The 19,834-nt window shown below is 40.9% G+C and overlaps 1 protein-coding gene and 1 long non-coding RNA gene across 9 annotated transcripts in view; one reads left to right on the top strand and one right to left on the bottom strand.

Moving 5' to 3' along the window:
• Positions 1–4,067, bottom strand: part of LOC138761234 (uncharacterized) — a 51,394-nt gene extending 47,327 nt beyond the window's left edge. Inside the window, exon 1 of the long non-coding RNA XR_011356205.1 lies at positions 3,938–4,067. This is a non-coding gene — a long non-coding RNA (uncharacterized lncRNA). The remainder of the gene's footprint in view (positions 1–3,937) is intronic.
• The window catches only part of cabin1 (calcineurin binding protein 1), a 570,396-nt gene that overhangs the window by 352,643 nt on the left and 197,919 nt on the right, over positions 1–19,834 (top strand). For all 8 annotated transcript variants that reach the window (XM_069933017.1, XM_069933018.1, XM_069933016.1 and 5 more), the window contains 2 exons: positions 5,313–5,409; positions 6,226–6,867. In XM_069933017.1, the coding sequence (XP_069789118.1) occupies positions 5,313–5,409; positions 6,226–6,867 (739 nt within the window). The remainder of the gene's footprint in view (positions 1–5,312; positions 5,410–6,225; positions 6,868–19,834) is intronic.

Below are 19,834 nucleotides of genomic sequence, written 5' to 3'. Positions count from 1 at the left end.
AAACAGAACTAAAGTAAGAATTTAATTGGTCTGCCATTTCCTTATTCCCCATTATATAGTCCCCTGACTCTGACTGCAAGGGACCTACTCTGGATTTCACCAATCTTTTCCTCTTGACATATTTATAAAAGCTTTTGCAGTTGCTTTTTATGTTTGCCGCAAGCTTACTTTCGTAATTTATTTTTGCTCTCTTGATTAATCCCTTTGTCCTCCTTTGCTGCATCTTGAATTGTTCCCAGTCTTCAGATTTGGTACTTTTTTTGGCCAATTGATATGCTCTCCCTTTGGACCTAATGCTGTCTCTAATTTCCCTTGTTATCCACGGTTGAGTCACCTTTTTTGGTTTATTTTTATGCCAAACCGGTATAAACGATTTCTGCAATTCTTCCATTAGATCTTTAAATGTTTTCCATTGTCTATCCACCGTCAACCCCCCCCCCCAATAAACACCACCCAATCAATCTTACTCAACTCCCGTCTCATACCATCATAATTCCCTTTATTTAAATTCAGGATCTTCGTCTCGGTTTTAATTTCTTCACTCTCCATGTCGAGTGAGAATTCGATCATATTGCGATCGCTCCTACCCAAAGGGCCTCGTACAACAAGATTGCTGATTAGCCCTTTTTCATTACATAATACCCAGTCTAAAATGGCCTGCTCCCGAGTTGGTTCCTCGACATATTGGTCTAGATAACCGTCCCGTAAACATTCAAGGAATTCCTCCTCCTCAGTATTTTTACTAATTTGGCTAGTCCAATCTATATGTAAATTAAAGTCTCCCATGATGACAGCTGTTCCCTTATTGCACGCTTCTCTAATTTCTCTTATTATCCCTTTCCTCACCTTTACATTACTATTTGGAGGCCTATATACCACCCCCACTAACGTTTTGTATTGTATACAAATATTGTATACCCCGGGATGTTAAGTTCCCAGGCTTGCCCACTTTGCAGCCATATGTCTGTAATCCCAATCAAATCGTATTTGTTTGTCTCAATTTCCAAAGCCAATTCATCTACCTTGTTCCGAATGCTTCTTGCATTAAGATATAAAGCCTTCAGATTTGCTTTTTTCACCCTACTTGCTCTTTCTGATTTTTTACTTTCGCTGCCTAACCCAACTTTTCCTATTTTATTTTTCTTGTCCTTTGCCTTATCATACAGGCTCCCATCCCCCTGCCAAATTAGTTTAAACCGCATCCAACGGGTGCACCAAACCTAGCTGCCAATATATTGACCCCTTTCGGGTTTAGGTGTAACCCATCCTTTTTGTAAAGGTCATGCCTTCCCCAAAAAGGATCTCAATGGTCCAAGAAGCCAAAACCCTCTCTTTTACACTAGCCCCTCAGCCACACATTCATTTGTCTTAACCTTCCATTTTTGTCCTCAGTTGCACTTGGCACAGGTAGCAATCCAGAAATCACCACCCTGGCAGTCCTGTTTCTTAGCTTCTGTCCTAACTCTCTGTAATCCTTTTTTAGTACCTCCTCCCTCTTTTTACCCACGTGAACCAAGACATGTACGTTCTCCAACTTTATTGTTTCCCAACCCCACACTGCCCGTTTCTACTGTTACGAGCCCAAAGGACCCCAAAACCCAGCAGTATTACGTATTCACGACGACATATGGCTATTTAAACAAAAGGTATTTTTAATTAACTTTAAACATGAAAATAGAATCAAACTTTAACCCCCTTCTAATTCTAAGCACACATGCATCATGTATGTGTAAATTTAAGAACTTTGGTTCACAGTTCAATCTCACTTCTTCTTCCAAGTTCTCTGGTTGCAGGCAATTCTTAGACTGTGCACAGAATTTAACATGTATAAAGTTCACCAGGCTTTGGTGCTCGAAAGGTAAGCGCTTACTGCTCAGGAAGGTTCTTGTAGGGTTTGCAGATAGAGATTTGTTGTTCCAGGATTTCCACAACTGAGGTTCCACAATGTCGTGCTGATGAAACTTGCCCCATCAGGGTTCTCCAGATGATGACCTCTTTATTTCAGGCTACCACAGAATTCCTTTCTGTTCGACTTATTCCAAGCAAAATGTCAGACAGATAGCACTGTCAACCATCCACCACTCTGGAGTTTTCTGTTTCCTATCAGCTTTTCCTGGCTTGTTTCAGCTGTGACTGTTCAGTCTCTTTCAGTGTCACATATACACTGGCTGAGAGAATTTGTTGAGCTTCTCTCTCTCTCTCTCTTTCTCTCTCTTTCTCTCTCTTTCTCTTTCTCTCTCTCTCTCTCTCCCTCCCTCCCTCCCCCTTCAACTGCTAGAAAGTCCATGTGACTCTCTCACTTACAAAACCCCCACCTTCTTCAGCAAACCATAGGAGTTCTCCTTGGGCAAGCTGTTGTCTTAGGTGAACAAAACCCAGGAGTGACCTTTCTGTGAGTACTCTGTAGGTACTTGCAAACAGCCAGTTTGTCTCCTCCAAGACAATGGTCTATTCATTTTATGACGACATTTCAATTAGCACCTACTTGTGAAATGTGCTTAGCATTCTCCATTGATTCTGTAAGATTCACTGAATATGAATTCTTCAATATTTCAAATAAGATCATTTTAAAATGTGTGTATGTATGTAACCTACTCTAATCTTACCAAATTCTCCCAAATTATCTACTCCATTACACTACCCACAAACTCAATTGTCCTAGCAGACCCATCGTGTCCACTCCTCCTTCCCCACTGCATTGGTCTCCCTTACCTTGACTCCATTTTGTCCCCCCTGGTCCAGTCCCTCCCCACCTACATCCAGGACACTTCATGTGCTCTCCATCACTTCAAGAAATTCCAGTTCCCTGAAGTTGACCACCTAATTTTACCATGGATATCCATGCATCATACTGAAGGCCTCAAAGCTCTTTGTTTCTTTCTCAACAATAGACACAACAAGTCTCCTTCCACAATCACCCCCTTCCACCTGGAAAAACTTCTCCTCACCTTCAATAACCTCCTTTGACTCATTCTACTTCCTCCAGGTCAAAGGGGTAGCCATGAGTACCCGCGTGGGCCCCAGCTATACCTTCCTTTTTGTTGGCTACATGCAGCAATCCATGTTACAAGCCTACACTTTTTCTGCTACAGTGACTGACTGCTTTGGTGCTGCTTCATGCACCCATGATGAACTTGTCGACTTTATTTACTGTTCTGCCATGTTCCATCACTTGATTAATCTCTAAATACACTCTCCCTTTCCGTGAGCTCTCTCTCTCCGTCTCAGAAGACAAATTCTTGACAGACATCTTCTACAAACCCACCAGTTCCTACAACTACCTTGACTACACCTCTTCACACCCCCCTGTTAGGATTTCATTCTCTTCTCTCAATTCCTCTGTCTCCATCACATCTGCTTCCAGGATGAGGTCTTCCATGCCAGATCATTAGAGATGTCTTCCTCCTTGAAACAACATGGCTTTCCATCTACTATTATCAACTTAGCCCCCACCATCTGCACATCTGCCCTGGCCCCCTCTACCTCCATACGGGAAAAGAACAGGATTCCTCTTGTCCTTACCTACCACCCTAACAGCCTCCATGTCCAACATATTCTCCTTTGCCAATTCTGCCACCTCCTACATGATCCCAAAACTAAACATTGATTTCCTTCTCCTCCCCTCTCTGCCTTCTACAGGGATCGCTCCTTCCCTACTGATCATCCCTTTGACACCTATCCCTTTGACACCTATCCCTGTTCCACTTGTGCCCACACATTCTCTTTCACCTCTATTTGGGGCCCTAAACAGTCCTTCCAAGTGAAGCACATTTCTCTTGTGATTCGGCCGGGGTCATCTATTGCATCCAGTGCTCCTGTTGTGATCTCCTCTACATCGGAGAGACTGGGTGCAGACTGGAAGATCACTTCATTGAGCACCTCAGTTCTGTACTCCAAAATAGCTTGAATCTGAAAGGTCAGTAATATATATTTTTACCTCCTATGGATGCTGCGAAATGGCTGAGTTCCTCCAGCATACCTGTGCGTTGTTAAGCTTAGGAAGGCACCTGGGTTGGCATGGATGAATTGAGCTGAAGTGCCTTCTTCTGTGCTGCATGACTCGATGATAAGCTCTTTGAATCTGTACAGTTAAACTGTTTTAATTTGTTTTGAAACTCAGCATTCTATTTAGACCTTGCTATTGCCTGCATAAATAAACTCCAGAATATTTGCAGTTATTCAATGATATTGTTTGTGCAGTGAAAAGCTTTCACTACCTGTAGCAGGTAGTGTAATAATAAAACAGCTCTACTTGTCATAGCAAGTTGCAGTGTGGTGTTGCAGCAAATCACAGAGTGCAGGCTGTGGTGTCACAGCAAGTCGGTGTGTGCAGAGTGTGGTGTTGCATTATGTCACTGTGTACAGGGTGTAGTGACGCTGCATGTCACAGAGTGCAGGGTGTGGTGTTACTGTGTCAGAGAGTGCAGGGAGTGGTGTTACAGTGTGTCAGAGAGTGCAGGGTATGGTTTTACACAGAATGCAGGGTGTGGTGTTACAGTGTCAGAGAGAGTAAGGTGTGGTGTTACAGTGTGTGGTGTTGCAATGTGTCACAGGGTGCAGGGTGTGGTGTTGCAGTGTGTCACATGGTGCAAGGTGTGGTGTTAGTGTTGTCACAGAATGCAGGGTGTGGTGTTACAGTGTGTCACAGAGTGCAGGATGAGGTGTTAGAATGTTACAGATTGCAGGGTGCAGTATTATTGAGACAGAGTGTAGGCTATAGTGTTGCAGTGTCTGAGAGTGCAGGGTGCAGTGTTACTGTGTCTGAGAGTAGAGTGTGGTGTTACAGTGTGTCAGAGAGTTCAGGGTATGATGTTACAGTGTGTTGAAGAGTGCAGGTTTCAGTATTACAGTATGTCACCAAGTTCAGGGTATGGCATTAAGTGTATCAGAGTGCAAGGTGTGCTATTACAGTGTGTCACAGAGTGCAGGGCGTGGTGTCACAGCAAATTAGTGTGCAGGCTGTGTTGTTGCAGCAAGTTAGTGTGTGCAGGGTGCCATGTCACAAAGTCAGTGTGTTCATGGTGCAGTGGCGCATCATGTCAGAGTGTACAGAGTGTATGTAGTGTTGCAGGAAGTCAGAGTGCAGGGTGTGGTGACACAGCAAGTCACAGAGACAAATGTTATGGGGGAAAGTACAGTTAAAACAGTATGATATTGGGGTGAGAGATGTGATTATTGATTTTTTTTAAACATTGATTGAGATTCTGCTTCTCCTGTTATTGATGAAATAGCCCACATAGAATCCATTATTGTGCTTCTATTAATGGATGTGTAAAGTTCTGCTCTCATGGATTTCCTTTTCTTTTTCACAGAAAATATTTACGTGATGTGGATCGTCAAGTCCTTGCCAAGCGGGCATTAATTTTCACTGTAAAAGTGCTTGAGGACAACTTAAAAGAATTATCTGGGGTAATGCTATTAATTATTAATATAGTCAATTGTTAAGAAGGCTTTTGATGTGCCTTTTCTCTATTGGACAATGAAGTTGTCTAGCCTACTTTATGACTGAAATAAAAACCAAACTTCTCAGTGAGGCAGGCAGCAGTGATGAAAAGATCTCTTCACAGATGCTACAGAAGCACAAAGAACTGCAGATGCTGGAATCTTGAGTGTTTAAAGAGAAGCTGGAGGGACACAGCTGAGTCCCCCAGCTACTCTTTGTACACTCTTCACAGATGCTGTTTAACTTGCTCTTTGCTTCCACTGTTTTATATTTCAGATTTCCAGCGTCTAGTTACAGTGTCACGTTTAGAAATGTTGACCAGTTTTGGGAATTTAATGCCCTTGCTCCCAGAGAGCTGATTTTTCATTTTGGTTTTGACAGTGGTTACATTTTCAGATGCTTATCAAGTTCATAACAATATTAATGTGTCAGCTCTTGGGAGGTGGGCTGGGCTCTTGTGTCTCGAGACAGCACAAGTCATGTTGCCACACCAGGCATATAGTTTGCTCCTGATGCTGGTGGTAAATTGGATGGAAGGGCATCTGTAAAACTAAAGGTGACTGCCTGTAATGAAATCACAACTCCATTAACAAGAGGGGAGTGAGAAGGAATCTTTCCTAGCCTGTGCACAGGTAACACTTACAGGTTAAGAATTGGAAGTAGATGTGAATTTGCAGAAGATGTGTGGGTATATTGTTTTGGAAAAAGTGTTGAAGTGTTCGGCAGTTAAATAAGTTAAATATAACAAATGTGTTCCTCCATTATTCCATCTCATTGCTTAGGTATCTGAAGAACAGATTTCAAAATCATTGGTTTGTCCAATGGGGGAGATGACATCAGATGTTTCAAACAAGCCAAATGCTGAGGATCACAAAGGTGTGGTGGCAAAAAAGTCCACCATCTCTGATGGGCCTTTAAAAAATACAGAAAATGGAGTGAAGGATATTCCAAGGGTCCAATCCCCCAAGTCTATGGACATGGAGCAAGGGGACAAAAATGATGCAATTATGGGTGACCTCAGCAAACCATGCACTGGTACAGATGAGCCCATGGAACTTGACAGCTTTGCTGCACATGGAAAATTGGATTTTTCATTCAAGCCTTCTTGTGGTTTGGATGCAGACCACAACAAAAGTGTTGGCCTCACTGAGAGTAAAGTCCCTGAATGCAAGCCTGCTGAACTTTCTTTGGAGGAGCTGAGCATCAGTTCCAAACAGCAAGGACCAACAGGGATGTCATGTGTCATGTCCAGTCAAGTGGTCAGAAAAATGGGAAGGAAGAGAAAACTGATAGATGACACAGAATCTGGCAAAACATTGCTATTGGATGCTTACAGGGTGTGGCAACAAGGTCAAAAGGTTATGACTGTGGACCTTGGAAAGATTGAGAAAATTATGTCAGAGACCTACATGCTGATTAAACAGGTAATGCACAGTCATCATGTTTTAAAAGTATATTCATCAATAAGTATTTATCGTGGATCAAAAATGTGCAATTATATTGGGTGCAAAGGAATCTCAAAATGAGTCTGTACACTTTGCTTGGTGGTGTCCCAGTATTTTGTTCAATATGCTTGATGATGAATTTTTCAGAGAATCTTTATTTAACAAAGGGCACTTTATTGTTCTGTAGTTAGTTAGTGTGTGTGTGAGACACTGGGATGTGCCTGTATCATGTCAAGGAAGTTCATATCCATTGCATCAAAATGAGCAAAAGATATGATGCTTAAATCTCAGGGTCAGCCCATGTATCCCTCATGAAGGAAAATAGAGGCAAGTGTAAATAATTCTTCAGGTGGTCATGGATTTTTGGATACTAACTGAGATGACATTAGCCATGTCTATTTTGTCATAAATATATTTTGTGTGCCCACCTCACTGACAAAAGGCAAAGGAGGAAAAACCCAACACCCAACCCCAACCAACCAATTTTCCCTTGCAACCGCTGCAATCGTGTCTGCCTGTCCCGCATCGGACTGGTCAGCCACAAACGAGCCTGCAGCTGACGTGGACTTTTTACCCCCTCCATAAATCTTCGTCCGCGAAGCCAAGCCAAAGAAGAAGATATTTTGTGTGCATAATATTAATGGTTTTATGTGAAGAACCAAACCTTGCTCAAATTGTGAAATGTATTGGAAATTTATCCATACCTACTAATGTCACTGAAATTGCCAATAATTCACAAAAATGTTATTTATCCTTGATTAAGAGAAGTAAAATATATTTTCTTCTCATGCTAATTATTACATCAATGTGCAAGTGTTCTTTGTAGTAGGACAGTACATTGTGCAAGAATCATAGAGGACACAAAACCTGAGTTATGCGGAGTACGTGTGGAGAATTTCACTCAGTTACCTCCATGGCCTTTTCAACGCAAGCCCTGATGTTTACTTGGGTGCACTCTGTGTACTTCAGGCAATGTTTTGGTCAGGTTTTCCCTGATTCACAGCAGACTCATGTTCAGATATTTTTCCCGGCATATTCCCTGCCCAGTCACATGACGGAGGAGGTTAAATCCAAGAGCAGCTCAGGTGTGTGCCACTGCGTAAATGGCATGGTGGGGGTGGATTCAATGATCCTTGAGGTATTGGGGTGTGCCTGTATTGCATCAAATAGTTTCACGTGCATCAGATGAAAAAGATGCAGCCGAGCTTGAAGCAGATAGATGGGTCAGTAAGTTTGTGCATATGAATAGTGTTAAAAGTTGTTGTAGGTTATAGACAGGATGCCGAGTTGGGTGGAAAGGTGGCAGATAGAGTTCATTCTGAATAGGTGTGAGGTGATGCATTTTGGATGGTCAAACTTGATGGTTAATGGTCCGATTACTTAATGATGTTGAAAAGAGAGGGATCTTGGGTCCAAATCCATAGATCCCTCGAGATTGCTGCGCAGGTTGACAGGATTGTTAAGAAAGGCTTTGGTATTGCTGGGCTTCCAGATCACCTGTGAAGGCCACTCCAGTTATCCTGGTTAATTTTTCTATGATTTCTTGCCAAAATGGCCTCACTTTCACACACACAATCACATGGCATGTAAAAAGGTTCCTATCACAGTCCCACATCTGAAATACATCTCTGAAATGTCAGCTTTTGATCTGTGTAACTTTTGTGGGGTAAGATAAAATTGGTGTAAAAAAAAATTATACTGAACCAGTCCATATCACGCATTTATAATTGATGTCATGTTGTCCTTGTACAATCTGACCAGCTTCTTTCTGAAATCACCAAACCCAAGTCCAACTCCCTTGACCTCTGCAACCCTGGTTTTGCACTTTCAGTCTGGAGAGCATAGTACATTTTATAAATTTGGAGGTATTCCCCATCCAAACCATTTGTTCAGTTTCACTAATATCAGGTGGGGTCAACGTTGGTCCCCATTTTTCTCTTAAGAAAGATCTAAGGCAGAGAAAACAGAGAAGGTTCCATTGGCCACTCCATATTTGTGTTTTAGTTGTTCAAAGGACATGAGTTCCTTCCATGTAACAGTCCTTAATATATCTTATGCCTTTGTCATACCACAAGTTTAATATTCTATTGCCCATGTTCATAGGCAATAACAAATTTTTATGCAATGGTGCTTTTATTGATATCCCTACTTTTTTTCCTATACATTCATTAATTTCTTGCCACATTCTAATCATATGTATAAGAATGGGGTTATCTAACTTTTTCTTTAGTGATTTGAAACTCTATTTATAGATAAAATCCTTTGCTTTCCCCTCCTCCATTGAGTGTGTTCCTATTTGAACCCAAGATGGGGTTGCGGGGGGTGGGGGGGGGGGTTGTTTTCAGTGAAGAAGGCTGTGAAAAATCTAGCCTGTGCAGCTAGGTAATATTTTTTAAATTCTGGAAGTTTAAATCCTCCCAGCCCGTAGTCCCATGTCAGTTTTTCCAATGCAATTCTTGGTACCTTATAATTCCATAGGAACTGTCTAATATGGTTGTTTATTAGCTTAAAAAAGTTTTTGGGTAACGGAATAGGCCATGATTGAAAAAGGAATTGCAGTCATGGCATCACTTTCATTTTGACGCAGTTAACCCTTCCCACCAAAGTAATCGGTAAGTCTCTCCATTTCTGTAGGTCTCTATCTTCCCAAGAAGAGGAAAATAGTTTAATTTGTACAGATTTTGCAAGTTATTGTCAGTTGCTTATTCCAAGAAATTTTATTCCATCTGTATTCTATTTAAATTTACTTCCTTTTTAGTATCTTATTCAAAATTTGTTAATGGCATTGTCTCATTTTTATCCATATTTATTTTCTTACCTGATATTCTTCCATATTTTTCTAGTGTTCCTTGTAATCTTTCCAAAGATTTAGCCGGTTCTGATAGGTACAATAGCACATCATTGGCGAATAGACTGTTTTGTGTTCTTCTTGCTCGACTTTGAGGCCCTTTATATCCGGATCCCTTCTTATTATCTCTGTCAGCGATTCAATAACTAAAATAAAAAGCACTGGGGTTTGGGGGCATCCCTATCTACTCGATCTACTCAAGGGGAACACGGCCGACATCTGATTATTTTTTGTTATTTTAGCTTATGATTTATGGTATAAAGTTTTTATACAATTCCTAAATGTTCTGCTTATACCAAATTTTTCCATTGTTGTATATAAAAAGTGTCATTCCAAATGGTAAAAAGCTTTTTCTGCATCCAGGGAGACTGTAATACTTGGATTTCATTCAGATTTAGCCATGTGTATTATATTAAATAATCTTCCTTGACTGTTTGAGGAATCCCTTCCTTTAACAAATCCTGTTTGGTCCATTTGTGTCAGTTTTGGCAAGTATGGTCCTAACCTATTAGCCAATGTGTTCACAAGTATCTTATCATCAGTATTTAACAGGGATATTGGTCTATATGATGTATTTTTGTGGGTCCCTATTCTTTTTTGGTGACATTGTAATAATCACGGTTGAGAATGACTCCAGGAGGGACTGTGTTTCCACAACTTGGTCCAGAACATCCATTAATAATTCTTTGAATTGTCTATCTTATAAGGCAAGGTTTACAGAGCTAGGGCTTTTCTCTTTGGAGCAAAGAAAGATGAGTTAATGGAGGTCAACAAGATTATGGGAGGCATACAGTCAGCATCTTTTTCCCAGGGTGGGAGTAGCAAAAACTAGAGGACATCTGTACAAAATGAAGGGAGGAATGGTTAAGGGAAACATCAGGGGTATGTTTATTTAAACAGAGTTGTGGGTACCTGGAATGCATTGGTGGGAATGGTGATGGAGGCTGGAACAATCGGGATATCTTAGAGACTCTTAGACAGCCACATGGGTGAAAGTAAAATAGAGGGTTATGAGGTGGGGATGTTTTTTTGTTGAGTATATTTAGGCCAGCACAACATCGTGGGAATGTTTTGTGCACTGTTTTTGTTTTAATGTCAGGGAGCAAACAAGATGACATCCAGGAAAAAGTTGGTGCAAAAAATCATTGTAGAAGCTGCAAGAATTTTGGCTTTGTATTTTGGGTGTGGAGGTTTTGTGGATTACCAAGACGGTGAGGTTCTGCTTTGGTTTTTTTTTAAGTACTCAGGAAGGACATATTTGCTTTTGAGGGATGGGCTCATTAAAAAAAAGTTGCAGGATTTGTTCTGTAAACTTGGCTCATTTCAAAAATAGTTTGAATTCGATTTGGCTGTGTCGAAGTGGAATAAATTTGATTTGCAGATATAGAGGAAATATAATAGCGGAAGAACCAAGAACAACTAAAAATTCAGATGTGAATCTGTTTCACACAAAAGATAGTGAAATTTGAAACTCTTCCCTAAATTTGTGTGTTTGTGGCAGGAAATTTGGATTATTCAGGAACAAGATATTTTATTAGTTTAGGTTATGAAACTATATAAAGCAGATGTGGATGAATGGAGTTGGGGCCCAGATCAACCCCTTTCCATGTGGTGAAATGATGATCTTTTCTAATTGTGACGTGAATGGAATATTGAATATTCAATGAAATATCTGGATGTCAAAATGAAAACCTAGCATGTGCATAAATGCCTTCCATTCGCCCGAATCACCTGCTTCATCCATTTTAATTGACATCTTAACTGCATTTCCTCAAAGAATTATGATTGTAATTGTATTCAAAATTTATCATTGGACATTTATTAAATCTTGGGGGTGTATCTGGTGAAAATATTAAAAGATTGTGAATTTAGCAATGCTTTTGGGATATAACATATTACCCATCTGCAGATCTAGAATATTGAAATGATACAATAGAAGTCCAACCATACCATGGCTCTGTGTGTGTGTGTGTGTGATAACATTTTATATCTTGGCATCTTCAATTGGTGTGGTGGTACAGGAGCCACATGTGACCATGCCACAGCATAAAATGCCTGGGATTTTTCAATAAAATCTTGCCCAAATATCACATGATCTGTGCATGTTTTGACAGAAGGAATTCAGAATAGTGTTTCAAATTTCAGTGGACCAATCTGATGAGGCTTTTACAGATGTCTAGTTATATAAAATTGATTAATAGGGACCAATGACTTTATATTCATTTAAAGGAAGTTTCAAGATGTCAATAAGTGCAAAGTCAGCACAAATGCCCTGTATTTTCTTGAAAACCTCTAGCCATTGTGAATAGTGTTGAAGGTTGTCTTGGGCTTTAGATAGGATTCAGAGTTGGGCAGAAAAGAGGGAAATAGAGTTCAATCCAGATAAGTGTGAGGTGATATAGCTCTTTGAAAACACCTTGGATCCGAGGATGTAAGTTAATTAACTGCATCTCAGCATGTGTTTCTTTAATGTAAAAAAAAATCTCAGGTCTCTCATTAAACTGCTGATGGTCCTTGTCTGCTCACTATCTTGTATTAGATCAAATCTTTAATCTTTCTGCAAAAGTAGATTGGTGCTTGCACTTTGTTTACAGTTGGCCACTTTCTTTCGACTTGTGCTTCTAGGAATTTGTGTATCCTGTTGACAGGCATGGGTGGAAGTAGAATTCGCTCTGGGGGGTTCATAAAATTGAGAAATACAAAGGTGCTGAGTCACATTGTTGGAACTTAACAATCGGTACAGCCTACTTTGTTGTCTGCCTACTGTTTTTAATCAGTTTCCACGAAAACAAAGTGCCCCTGTTGACTAGTGAGTAAAATGCTAGTTTACCACATATGTTCAGATTCTGAAACTAAATTCATGATTGGTGATTAAGAATAGCTCTCTTATTCAGTACACACAGATCCAACAGAGGTGACTGGACCATGATTCCATCAGTTTCAATCACTGATGCTCAGTTGATCATGCCACTAGGTCCAATCTCTGACCTAGAACATGCTTACTGAATTAACCCCTGCTGATGCTGGATCACCCAATACAATTTGAATTTTGCACCCCAAAACAGAGATATCAGAACTTTCTCCATCTTTGGCATTTTTTAAACTGTGTACACACTGTCTAAGCCGAGGATTAATATTCATGAATATTTCTGACATCTTTCATCCTGAGTGCAAAAGGAAAATATCCCAGGGTTCTTCCAAGTTGTAAAGAACAAATAATGTTGAAAATGTCCAAATTCAGAGAGAAGACCAGAGTCCAAGAGTTGGAGTTCAAAGGTTGTCTTGTAAGCCACAACCTGCAATAAAAAGCTATTTTCCAGCTTGGCAGTACTGATTTTGATGTTCCTGTACCACCTTCCTGATGGTAGTAGGTTAAAGATCCTGTGCGTTGGATGCAATGGGTCCTCAATTATTCTTTGAGCATCATTTAAGTAATGCTCCTGGTCTATGTCATCAATAGAGGAAAGGGAGACCCCAGTGATCTTCTCAGCCATTTTGATGATCCACTGTATCAGGGAACTCATAGGCTGGAGCTTTTCACCCAAGAGATTAGGAGCCAAAAGGGGAACCTTATGGGGATTATAAAACAAGAGGAACATAAATAAAATAAATAGTTACCCAGAGTAGGGGAAACTAAAAGTAGAGGGCATAAATTTAAGATGAGAAGAGAAAGATTTGATACATGAGATGTTTTTTTTCTTCACATGGTGGGTATATGGTTGAGCTTCGGGAAGAAGTGGTGGAGGCATGGATTGGAAAGTTTCAGGGGTTATGGGCCGAATGCAAGAAAGTGGGCCTGAAGGTCCTATTCCTATGCTATAAAATTTCTACTCCATTTAAATCTCTCTCTCCACTTTTTGTACTATTGACAGGTCTCCCTGTCTTCTATCTGCCATATGGCACATGGAGCAGAAATCTACAGCACAGGACAGGCACTTTGCCCTGTTATAAGATCAAACCAGCAACCACAAAGAAGGCATATCACACAGGGGTAAAGATGAACAATTAATTTATTAACAAAATTTCACCTTCAAACTTTAATTCAAATCCCCCTTTTATAACAATTCCTACTGGTTAATATACAAATTACTATAACAGTGTAAAACTAATAAATTGCCCAGCCTAAATATAACATATGTTATCAAAGTCTAAGTTATATTTCCAACCAGCCCACAGAAAAAAACTTAGACACAAAACAAATACAAAACACATAAGACTCACAAAACTTCGATTACAATCGAAGTACAGATCGTAAACAAAATTCAGTTTGTTTGGTAAACTGAAGCCAAAAGATCTTTTATAGAGAGAGAGAGAGAGAGAGAGAGAGAGAGAGAGAGAGAGCACAAAATTCAAAGTGGTCTTCTTGTGTTGCTTTAAGAGAGAGGAACAATGGCTTGGTCCGGATCCTTCTGGCTGCCTTCGGAATGTTCCTCCCTTTTAAAATGCCCAACATTCCAAACTGCCTCCCAGACAATGACTCTGCTTGGACCTCCTTCCACTCCATAGCCACACCCAGTGGTGGTTTGCCTTCCAAGTCCAGAAATTTCTAGATCATCTTCTACACATGCCCAGTCTGTCTCCCACTCTCTCTGCAGTCCACCTTCACCTTGGCTCTCAAAAGCAAACTGTCACCTTTCAACACAAAACCACACAACACTTAGGCCAATACACAACACAGAACTCTGTAACAGCCCCACAGTGCTGTGCCAACCTAATTACCCACTCTCCTGAGAATTTCCCCACTGCATAACCCTCCCTTTTTCTCATTACCAACAACCTATCTAATGGACTCCTGAAAGATCCTATTGTACCTGCCTCTTCTACCATTGCCAGCAGCCACATTCCATTCACCCACTAATATCTGTGTGAAAACCTTACCTCTTGCATTCCCTCTGTATTTACTCCCAAAAAACAAATCTATGCCCACTCATATTAGACATTTCAGCCCTGGGAAAAAGCCTCTGGCCATCCACATAATGAATGCCTTTCATCATCTTGTGCACCTTGATCAGGTCATCCCTTATCTGACTCTCCAAGAAGAAAAGACCAAGTTCACTTGACCTATTCTCATAAGGCATGCTCTCCAATCCAGGAAGCATCTTTGTAAATCTCCTGTGCTCCCTCTTTTTAGCATCCACATCCTTCCTGTAGTGAGGTGACCAGAACTGAACACAATATTCCAAGTGGTGTCTAACTAAGCTCTTGAACTTGATCCGACATCAAACCACATGCCTTTTTAATAACATTATTCACCAGTACAACAGCTATTCTGCCTTCAAATTTGACCTACTGAAATGAACGTCTTCATACTTTTCTGGGTTAAATGCTATATGCTACTTCTCAACCCAGCTTTCCATCCTTACAAAGACCCACTGTAACCTCTGACAACCCTGTGGACTATCCACAACACCATCAATGTTTGTGTCATCTGCAAACTTACTAACCTATCCTTCTGCTTCCTCATCTAGATAATTTATAAAATCATAGAGGGAGGGGTTCCAGAATAGGCCTGCAGAACTGACCTCCATGCAGAATACAAACCATATACAATTATCCTGCCCCTTCTCTGGGCAAGCCAATTCTGTATCCACAAAGCAAGCCCTCTTTGAATTCCATGCTTCCTTACTGTGAATGAGCTTTGCATGGGGAACCTTATCAAATTTATTACTGAAATCCATATATATACTACATCCACTGTTCCACCTTCATCAATATGCTTTGTTACATCTTCAAAGAATTTAATTAGGCTCATGAGACATGATCTTCCCCTCACAAAGGCATCCTGACTATCCCTAATCAGATTATGCCTCTCTAAATGCTTATAAATCCTGTCTCTCAAAATCTTCTTCAACGTTTTACTGAAGGAAGACTGACTGGTCTGTAATTTTCTGGGTTATCTCTACTACTTTTCTTGAACAGGGGAACAACATTTGCAACCCTCCAATTCTTTGATACCTCTTCCATGATAAGTAACAATGCGAAAATTCTCACAAGTAGCTTCGCAATTTCCTCTCTCGCTTCCTCGAGTAGCCTTGGATAATTTCGTCTGATCCTAGTGATTTATCTAACTTCATGTTTTTCAAAAACTCCAACACATCCTCTTCCTTAATGTCAATATGCTCAAGTGTTTCAGTCTGCTTTAAGTCATGCTCACAATTGCCAAGGTCCATTTTTTGGATGAATACTGAAGCAAAGTATTTATTAAGGTCTTCTGCAACCGCCTCCGATTCTCCTGTCATCCCTGATTGGTCCTATCCTCACACGACTCATCTTCTTGTTCTTCATATACTTGTAGAATGCCTTGGGGTTTCCTTAATCTTGTTTGCCAAGGCCCTCTCATGGCCACTTTCAGCTTTCCTAAGTTCTTTCATGGGAATCTTATAATTCTTTAGAGCTCTGTCAGTTCCTATCTTTTAAAATCTCTCATAAGATTTTCTTCTTGACTCAATTTTCTCTTTCCCTTGTACATGTTTTTTTTAAACCCTACCATCCTTTCCCTAGCTGTGCAGAGCACCATGCAAATGTTCCTTGAACATTTGCCACATTTCTGCCGTATATTTTCCAAAGTTCATTTGCTGCCAGTTAATGCTCCTAAGCTCCTGCCTAATAGCATCATATTTTCCCCTGCGGCAATTAAATGTTTTGTCTATTCCTGTTCTTCTCCAGCAGTGAAGGTAAAGGAGAGAGACTTGTGATCACATTCTCCAAAAACCTCACTCACTGAGAGATCTGACACCTGACTTGTTTCAATGGCCTGTACCTGGTCAAGTGTAGCCTCTCTTCTGGATGGCCTATTGTGTCAGGAAACTTCCTGAACACATCTAACAATTTCTACTCCAATCAAATCCTTTGCTCTAATATGGTGCCAATCCATATCAGCAAAGTTAAAATCACTTCAACCTTATTATTTTGGCACCTTCCTAGAATCCGTCTCCCTATTTGCCTCTCTGTCTCCTTTGCTATTGGGTTGGGGTCTATAATATACTCCCAGAAGGGTTATTGTCCCCTTACTGTTTCTGACTTCCACCCACGCTGACTCTATAGACAATTTCTACACTATTTCCTCCTTTTCTGCAGCTGCGATAGTATCCATGATCAGCAATGCCACTCCCCCATCACCGTGCCTTCCTCCCTGTCCTTTTTGAAACATCCTGGCATATTCAGCAGCTATTACTGCCTCCGAGACAGCCAAGTCTCTGTAATAACCACAATGTCATTGTTCCATGTATTGGCCCATGCTCTGAGTTCTCCTGCCCTATTCCTAATGCTTGCATGAAAATTGGCACACCTCAACCCAAGTGTCTGAGTGCATCTTTGCTCTATCCTTTGCCTGTCCTTCCTCACAGTCTCACTACACACTGCATCTACTTGTCTGTCAGCTCCCCTATTCTCTTCCTCATCACTCCAATTTCCACCCTCCTGCCAAATTAGTTTAAACCCTCGACAACAGCCCTAGCAAACCTGCTCATCAGGATATTTGTTCCCCTCCTGTTCAGGTGTAACCTGTCCTTTTGTACAGGTGGTTGCTTCACCAGAAGAGGTTCCAGTGATCCAGAAATCTGAAACCCTGCACCAACTTTTCATCTATCATATTATCTTATTCTGACCCTCACTGGCATTTGACAGAGGGAGCAATCCAGAGTTATGACCTTTGAGATCCTGCCTTTCAACTTCCTACCGAGCTCCCCGTATTCTCTTTTCAGGACTTTTTCTTTTCTTAATAATGTCGTTGTTGCCTTTCTGTACCACGGTTTAAGATTGTTCACCGTCTCTTATTAGAATGCTTTGAACTCACTTCCTTATTTTCTCTTTCCCCAAACTTCAATATCCTGAGACATCCAGAGTTCCTGTTACTTGCTATCATGAACCTTCATCATTACAGGAACATGATGAACACTTGCTTGTTTGAATTCTCCCAACTTGAAGCCAGATGCACCCAGTCTACCTTCACCAAGCCCTGACATATTGGCCTTTCCCCAGATACAGATCTTTATTCCTGGTCTATCCCCATTTTTTTTCCATATCTACTTTGACATGTATCGGGTTACTGACCCCGCACTGACACTCACCCCACTTGACCAGTTCCATTACACGAGGACAAGGTCTGGTGATGCTTCTTCATTCACTGGTCTATCTACATTCTGAGTCAAAAAGCTCTCCTGGACACACCTTAAAAATTCCAAACCTTTTAATCTTTTATACTAAGGCAATCCCAGTTAACATTTGGGAAATTGAAATAGTACTCCAACTCTTGACTATTATCTGTAATGCATCCTCTTTATTCTTAATCTGTTCCCATACAGCTTCATTTGAGGAGACTTAGGATTTTCTCCCTCAAGACTAAAGTACTCCATTCCTTGTATAACAATACTGTGCAACCTCCCCCACTATCTTGCCTGAATTTTCTTTACTCTGGGAAGCTGAGTTGCCAGTCCTGTCTGTCTTTCAACCACATCTTAGAGACAGCAGCACCATTCCAGATGTTAAGTAAGGTTTTGCGTTCATCTACTTTATGGGTTGGTCCTCTTGATTGAAAATGTTCTGCTTACTGGATATTAACTTTGCCCCTAGAGTTGACTGTATGTACATCCCCATATGAACGTCTATTCCAAACCCCATTACCCTGCCAGCTCAGTTTAAATCTTCCCCAATAGCATGAGAAAACCTTCCTGCTATACTTCAAGTGAATCTGCAGGGGTCACCTGGTGCTCCTGATGTAGCCTCTTCTACAGTGGAGAGACTGGACGCAGACTGGGACATTGTTTCGTTGAGCATCTTTGCTCTGCCCGCTGCAATAGCAAGGACCTCCCATTGGCTAACCATTTTCATTTCACACAACATTCCTATGCTGACATGTCTATCCATGACATCATGCACTGTCAAACCGATACAAATTGGAGGAGCAAAACCTTGTATTCCATCTGGGCACTCTGCAACCAGACAGTGACAGCATTAATATGGACCTCCAATTTCCATTAAACCCATCCCCCAAGTCGTCCTCTTTCCCTCTCTCTCCATCTTGCTTCCTTTGGCTCCTCAATCCCTTCCCTTTTCTCTTCAATCAAAGAACAACCATAACCCCCATTGATGCTCAGCTTTTTTCTCTTGCACCTTGCCACCTGTATCCACCTGTAGCCTCTCATCTGTTAGCCTGTGCTCCTTCACTTGCCCCTCCCTTCTTTCCTCTTCTCCTTCCCTTCACCACCTTTTTAGACACCTGTTTGTTTTTTGCTCATACCTTGACAAAGAGCTCAGGTCTGAAAAGTTTATTACTTTTTACTTCCTGAGGATGCTGTGTGACCTGCTGAATTTCTCCAGCACTTTTATGTGTTGCAGACTTTCCTGTTTAACTGCTTGGATGTTGTTCCTGTTTTGGTTTATGTACAGCATATCCCTTTTGAACAGTTTATACCTATCCCAGAACTGGTCCCAAAGATCCAGAACCTCAATTCTATCCTCTTTACATCAAATCTTCATCCACAGTTTCATCCAGCTTAACCTTCATCACCAGCTAGCTCATGAACACTCGAAGCAATCAAGAGATTACAACCTTCAAGGTCCTACTCTACAACCTTGCTTCCTCAACACACACAGGATCTTTTCCTTATGTAATTGTTACCAATATTTGGCATAACAGCTGGTATTCACCCTTCCATTCAGAATGTCCTGCAGTCACTATGAGCCATCCTAGATTCTGACACCAGGGAGGCCACATGCTATCTGGAGTCTCACTAGCAGTCAGAGCCTATCTGCTCCTACCTCAAGATGGAATCCCCTGACATGATCACTCCCCTAATCTTATTTCTCCCTTTCTGTGCAACAAAGTCCTCTGAGATGCCACAAACTTGTTTCCATCCACCCAGCAGTAGCCCATACTGTTTCTCTGTCTGGCCTCCCTGTGATCACCCATTTCTTCTTTTACTGCACCTGCAGCATGACCAACTCAATAATGAGATTAGTGTTTATTGTATACATAATTGCAATGTACAGATGCCCTAAAATTTTTATTTGCTGCAGCAGTACATGTATGTAAGATACACCAACCACAAATGACCAGAATATGCCAAGACAAAAAAATAAAAAGATAAAGAAATATTC

This window comes from Narcine bancroftii, chromosome 4 (genome assembly GCF_036971445.1).
Source record: "Narcine bancroftii isolate sNarBan1 chromosome 4, sNarBan1.hap1, whole genome shotgun sequence".
Lineage (NCBI taxonomy): Eukaryota > Metazoa > Chordata > Chondrichthyes > Torpediniformes > Narcinidae > Narcine > Narcine bancroftii.
Note: the sequence above shows the minus strand (reverse complement) of the source record. Positions and strands in the feature narration are given on the sequence as shown.